Consider the following 7,148-nt stretch of genomic DNA (forward strand, 5'->3'; position numbering starts at 1 on the left):
TTGACCTAGTTAACATTCAATACCAACACTTGTGCAAGTCCAAATTAGTATATCCCTGATTAATAACTTTGATACCAAACTTGATTTGAAATTAGTGCTAAAGGATTTGTTTTAAAAATCACATTAAATATATTCTTATAACTAGCTTCTCAAATAATTAAGCTTGAACATTTAAATATAATTTAAAAAACTAGTGAGGAAATAACACACACATAATACACAACAAATTGATAATTGAAGTTCCCTCATATGTGATATGTCTCTAGATCTTCTTCAATTGATGAAATGATCCATTCAAATAGATGCAAAATGCATCCTTTCACTCTTTACACCATAATGGGTTTTAATCTGAAATAAAAGAACACAATCTTGCCTATTCTCCCAATACAAGGGCTTCTCCTTCCAATATTTGGTGAGGGTTTTTCTTGTCTAGTGTTAGAAGCATATACTCTATGTTTCATATGTGGTTCACTAAACTAACTAATATCCAAAGCTTAAAGAACTTCCAAGACATATATGTTGAGAAAGAAGGACTTGAAAGATCGACCACAAATATAATTGCATCAATAGGAGAAATTCACAAGTTGTAAAGCTCACAAACAAAGACAATTAGAGCTTGGCCTCTATGCTCCAATAGATGAGCAATCCTTTATTGTGTCCAACCACTTCCTCCCATTTTGAACATGATCTACACTTCTTATGCACCCAATGATTGTAATAGAATGCATGCTTGAAGGATACCTTGTAAATGGGAGTGCTACATGTATGATATCCATGATGATTCCCCTTGATGTAGCCATTGTGCTCATTGTATTTGGTACTTTTAAACCATGTAGGTCCATTCTAGAATCTGCTCATTTTCGGTATGCATGAATAATGTGACCCATTTCTTTCATGATGAGCTAAGAAAGAAACCACATAAGCAATGTCATTGTAATCACTGAGTTGTTCTAGAGTAGACACAATGACAATGCGCTCAGTGTCAATCTCCTTTGCCATGACCTCCACAATTCATGGGTGAAATGATAGAGCAGATATTTCCCATATTGTTTGGGAGTTGGATACTTCCAACAATTGGAGAAAAAATGGACTCATCTGTTGTGGCATTTTTGGACCACTTTTTGACTAGACTGATTGTTGGGATCCTCCTAACTCACCAAGAACACCTTGTAAAGTACACATATATTGTATAACTTTACTTGTAGTGTATTTTATTCTAAGATTACATATTTGGTTGTAGATGTTGTGTATCATTGTGAATTGCTTTAACATTATTTTGTGGGCATTTAACTTGAATTTTTGTACATGTATAATTTGATGAATTCGGAACACTATGTGGGAGTTGCAATTTTACAAATAATAAGATCTTTTACTAATCCAATAAAATATATGAAGTATATTTACAATAAATTTAATGACAATAATTAACCATATGTGTTTAAGCAAGAGAATATTAAATAATGGAGTTGAATATATATATATAATTTACAACAATTATGAGTAATGAGCTTTTTATACATGGGTATAATCACACCTAGCAGGGTGTTATGACACCTATGTGTGGGAACTATAATGTTGATCTTTGCATCATTGAATTCATCACATAATGTGTATTGTACATAAAGCAAGCCCTATTTTGTACATATAGAATATGCTTGGATGTTAATTGTCAATGGAGTTTTTATAAGTTGATGAATGATATTTATCTTTGATCTTAAATAATCATTATAATTTGTTAGAGACTTTAACGAACACTTAATAGAATAAGTTAGTTTTGCAAACTAATTTTTTTTTCAACAACAAATCTAATAAGAATATACTAGAAATTTTAAACATATGTAAAGTTTTACCATGATTCAAAATCCATTAATAACAAAACACTACCCTTAAAAGTTAAAATAAATATATACACATGATTACTTTAAAACTAAAAAGAATCTAAAATCACATATTTCAAGATTAGATTTAAACCTAATTACCATGATACCACTAAAACTATCCAATAAAATTTACACACTATAAAAACCAAAAATTGCTCTACCTTTTTTTAAACTAAAAATCCTACTTTTATCCCTACCTTATTATCACCTAGATTAAACCTAAATAACTATTTATATTTTAATGATAACTATTATTCCACAACTTATTTAGTTTTCTCTAATAAATCCTTTTCTACCCTTTTAACTATGAGTCCTCTCCTTCACTTTCACACATACGCATTGAAAATTAAGATACATATATTCTAATTGACATATAAATTTGGAAATTATTCCAAAAAAATAAAGAATTAGTTTTATCGATAGTTGATGTAATCTTATTATCAAAAATTAATATTAAAAATGACTTTATTTTATTCCAGGGCACTCTCAGCCACGAGTGCGGAGGTCCTCTTCCTATAAAATTACAAATAAATGAATATGCAATTACAATTAAATGAAAATACAATCACGGAACCTATGTGGCTTGGGCTTCCATTCTGTTCTCCCCCTCACAATCTCTGCGCCATTTTCTTGCAATCGAAGCAAGTGTTTGCACGCGTTTGAAGAACGGACACTTGCACATGAATAGCTCGGAGAGCAATTTGGATCTATAGAATCACCACCGTTCTTCTCTAGGCTTGTAAGTGACTGAAGGACATGGAATTGCTCACATTCTCTTCTGTACTCCAAAGTCATCTTTACTAGCTGTTGATTCTCCAAAATAGAGACTGGCACACCCTGTAAGTTAAACACATAGAAACCATAATATATATCAGCATTAAATGGTATTGATTGTTGAATATACTTAGAAAAATCCATAGCATCAAATTATTCTAAAGAGATTTGACTACCTCCATAATCCAACCAATGTACTTAACGTTGTTGACATGCCTGTTTACATCCAAATCAGTCCATTTTGGCTGCAAACAAATTTAACCATTCATCAGTCACTGCATGTTTATCTAATCCCTGGACACAATTAGCTGCCTGAAAATATGAATATGATGCTTCAGCAAAGAATGCCAGTATGTGGGCACTCTTGAAAGAGTGCAACCATATTTATCCTTACTGTTAAATCTGAATGTATGTAATCAGCAGTGTCATCAGCCAGCTTGTCTAATTTTTCATGATGACTCTGGTCAATCACTGGGCTTTCAAGATAATATGGAGATATCTCCTCTTTTACCGCTTCTGGAAATTTGGATAGTCTTCTGGTCATTCTGTTCATCATAACCCAGGTGCTGCACGATGAAAAGTGCACTGAACGTTATCAAACATAGCAGTGGAATTTTGAAATAGTATGCACAACCTCGGCTAAAACTATTTCAACATCTGAGCAAAGAGACTGTCATCAGTTTTACTACGAAGTGTTTTTGAAGTCTGGTCTCCATTCAGATTGATATAAATTTTATAATTGAAGAACTAAAAAGACTATTAAATACACCCCTGCAGAGTATTTTAAAAGAGGTTTTCATAGGTAAATTTTAAATTTTTTATTGAGTCTAGAGATTTATTTTACAGTCCAGTATGAGGAGGGGATGTGTAACTCTGTCTGTTCATTTATCAATCTGTAAAATTGACACATACCCTTTTAAAATAAAAATAAATTATATTTTAAATAGAAAAATAATGTAAGTTATAATTAAAAAAATGAATATGTTATAAAATAATTAGAAGTAAAAAAAATGTTTTAAACTTTATAATTTTCAAAAATATTTCAGCTTCATATATATATATATTTATAGAAAATAATGTATGATACAATAAAATATTCAAATTAAGTTATCAATAAAATATTTTAATACAAATTAATATTGAAATATACTTAAAAATATATTAGTAATAAAAAAATATTTTAATTTTCCTAGACAAAATGTCATGTACATGTTATGTAAAATATTTTAATGTCAATTATGTTATATTATATATCATTCAGTTTTTTTTATATATTAATTTTTTTTCTAATGATTAGAAAATTTGTTTAAACATATATATATATATACTTCACTCAAAAATACCCATTATATTTTACATTTTTAAAAAATTTGATCCCTCTCTGTTTATAATATCTCTGTTTATAATAACTCGGTACTTCAAATGAATTAAAAACTAACTCTAATAAAATTGTAAACTACACTAATCTGATTTTATATATATATATATATTATATCTGAGCTATATATGTGCTAGGCCAAGGAGGATCAATGTGTAAACTCTATGAAGCAATTTATTTCGTGGAATGCAATTGTATACCTGGTAGCTCGTGCAAGTATGTAGCCAGTTTTGTAGTCTCGAACAAGCCAATCACGCCTTAAGCTATTTTTCCCCGATCCAGTTACCCAAGTATCAATTTCCACCCAATCACCCCTGTAAAACATTTTCAAAATCTTAGCATCAAAGGTTATGGCTAAAATCAGATAAAAATACCAAGGAAGCCATTAATGCCGTACGATTCAAACAAAGAGACAGGGAGAGGATTGGAGGTCGATACCAAGAAGGATACTGCTCAACATGAACTTGCATGCGGGTAACCACCCAAATGAGATTGAGACGAGTCATCTGATGTGTGGAGCCGAATCCATCTCCATTAATTCCAGCAGCACAAACATGGTTCAGGGCAGTTTCCTACATGAGAATGATAACGATATTGTAAAACCAATCATGATTTTGTTACAAACCTATAGCTAATCCAGTCATGGCTGATGAATGTGGGGAGGCTTATGAGACAGATGCAAGTAAGAACATATAACAATATTATATAGTTAAAAAGAAAAAATTAATAGCACAAATAATTATAAATTTTTATTTTTATTTATTAGGTTATATGAGTTCTGAAATTAATGACATTATTAATTTGTGGTTTGAATAGGCTCGATTTTCAGAGTTTTTAATTAGTGATATTCACACTATTGAGTGTTTAATGCAACAATATTGCGCCATGATAATACCATGTCTGCACTCATATATTTTCTAACTAGTGACTTTCACACCATTTAGTGCCTAATGGAACAACACACTGGGCAGGATAGCACCAGGCCTAGGCCCACAAAGTTTCTAACTAGCCACCTTCACACCACTGATTGCCTAGTGGAACAACAGTGGGTCTGAGTTGGGATAGCACTAGGTCTAGCCCATATAATTTCTAATGAGTGACTTTCAAACCATTAAGTGCCACTGAAACAACATTGGGCACTAGGCCCACATAATTTTTAACTAATGACTTTCACACCACTGAATGCCTAATAGAACAGGCATAGGCCCACATAATTTCTAACTAATAACCTTCACACGACTGAGTGCCTAATGAAATAGCAATAAGTCTATGCTCCTCGGCCACAAATCTATATTTATAAAATGCAAATAACATAATAAATTTAATTATTTATAAAATGCCACTTATTGAATAAATTTAATTACAATCTTTTTATGATAAAAAAAATATATAGATATTTTAATGAAATCTTAAATTTTCACCTAATATTTGCAATTAAAAACTCTAATATCTGACTCTCTTTCCTGTATAAACAAATCTATGGACATAATAAAAATGGAAGATTACGTACACTAACATTCAAAAGAAATGTTGACCGAGATTAACGTTCAAGATTTGTTATTCTTTCGAAAAATTACTAATAACTTTAAATTTTGATATAAAGGCATGGTTCCCAGTAATGTGAAATCTTTACATAGTATCAAAGCCTTGAAACAATGTTAGTTTGGATTGTTGAAATAATGTTATGAGACCTGCAACCATCCTATGTTTAAACCCAACCCAATTTGTTTACATATAAATATGATGATTACCAATATTGAATATATCTACTCACCTGAAGATGATTCATAATAGTTTCAATCGATCCATGCATGTCCGCCCCAACCTCGTAGGATCTGATAACAAAATTCTGCCTATAAACTAAATTCCCTTGCACAAGCCTCCCCAATTTGAATACATCTGTCAATCCGGCAACACTATTAGTCTTGGCTATGTGAGTTACATCTTTCTCCTGCAGTTTAGAGCCATTGATAATAGCAGGCGCTTCTTGAATACTGGCAATCGCTTTCAGGGTCTTGCTTCTTCCACACAGAGATTTTGATACACAACTTCTCAAACGTGGATGCTTTGAAGACCCAAATGATATTGTATTCCCATAAAATTTAGAGCCTGTTCTGTGAATGCATTCCGTGGTAGCAGGAAAAGATGTTTTCCACAAGTTCGTATAAGCGCCTGCCTCCATTATACCAATAGTCAAGAAAACCAGAATGTATTGGGTCTCAAAGACTGCACATTACAATGCAATGGACAAATATAAAATAATGTATTGGGTCTCAAGGACTCTGCACATTACAATGCAATGGACAAATATAAAATATATATATCACTTTAGCGCAAGAAGACCTGCATATATAGACTACTTTCTCTTGCCTAATGTTGAACAATTTCTTGACAACTCTACTTCAGAGTCCATCTCATTCACACAAACAAAATACACAGAGGCATTCACAACGGCACTCAATCTCAACTCTACACGCAAACCGACACGTTATTTGATAATCTCTGTAACAGAAAAATGAAAGGTGCTGGAAGGTCGTTAAAATCTTATTCAAATGCCTAGTTTAGAACTATTTTCAGTTTTGGAAAGTTCTCATCCAATGGGTGGCCCCTTTATAAAGAAATAAGAGAATAATATGAGGGATACACGTCCCAAAGTTGGTGGGCTGTCACCGCCGTGCCAATCCAGCAATCCAACTATCAACTCCAAGTCTCCAACGACTACAACTAACACGGAGGCTATATACCACATGGACAAACTGTGGATCGGCTGAAAAGTTTCAATTTTAAGGTTTTGGCGATCCAATATTTAAATCACATTATTCGAAGTCAATTTAAATGAACAACGAAGAGTTGTCTGAGTTAAAAGTTCGGGATATTGACACCCTTGGCACTTTACTTTTGTCAAGTGATGGGGTCAACAACCCTAGCTAACACAGCGTAAAGACTCGCCATAGACATACCAGAAGTGCACACATGAAATAAGCTGGGAGAAGCAGTCACAAACGCATGTTCATAATCAAACCTTATCATATGGGCAATTATTTTAGGTATATGCTTATTACTAATTAAATGGAAATTTTAACTTTGAATCTTATAGTTTATATTACATTTTCAAC

The 7,148-nt window shown here is 32.2% G+C and overlaps 1 protein-coding gene across 1 annotated transcript; it reads right to left on the bottom strand.

Annotated features, from left to right (window-relative positions):
* Positions 1 to 2,429: 2,429 nt before the first annotated feature.
* On the bottom strand, positions 2,430 to 6,346 carry LOC149187984 (palmitoyl-acyl carrier protein thioesterase, chloroplastic-like). Its single transcript, XM_089409846.1, has 6 exons — positions 5,807 to 6,346; positions 4,471 to 4,604; positions 4,233 to 4,346; positions 3,049 to 3,220; positions 2,831 to 2,899; positions 2,430 to 2,717 (listed from the first exon to the last, which is right to left on the bottom strand). The coding sequence occupies exons 1-6, from the start codon at positions 6,212 to 6,214 to the stop codon at positions 2,430 to 2,432; spliced, it is 1,185 nt and encodes a 394-aa protein (XP_089265972.1). The 5' UTR covers positions 6,215 to 6,346.
* Between the last annotated feature and the right edge of the window lie 802 nt (positions 6,347 to 7,148).

Source organism: Pinus tabuliformis, chromosome 3_1, assembly GCF_031772625.1.
Source record: "Pinus tabuliformis cultivar Carrire ecotype Pingquan chromosome 3_1, CPIR1, whole genome shotgun sequence".
Lineage (NCBI taxonomy): Eukaryota > Viridiplantae > Streptophyta > Pinopsida > Pinales > Pinaceae > Pinus > Pinus tabuliformis.

What these genes read in the sequence shown, in the direction of transcription:
- LOC149187984 (XM_089409846.1), bottom strand. Translation starts at nt 6,214, where the DNA reads ATGGAGGCAGGCGCTTATACGAACTTGTGGAAAACATCTTTTCCTGCT. An exon ending in GTTGAGCAGTATCCTTCTTG is followed by an intron (nt 4,347 to 4,470) that starts GTATCGACCTCC and finishes AATGTTTTACAG; the next exon opens with GGGTGATTGGGTGGAAATTG. An exon ending in ATACTTGCACGAGCTACCAG is followed by an intron (nt 3,221 to 4,232) that starts GTATACAATTGC and finishes TTCATCGTGCAG; the next exon opens with CACCTGGGTTATGATGAACA.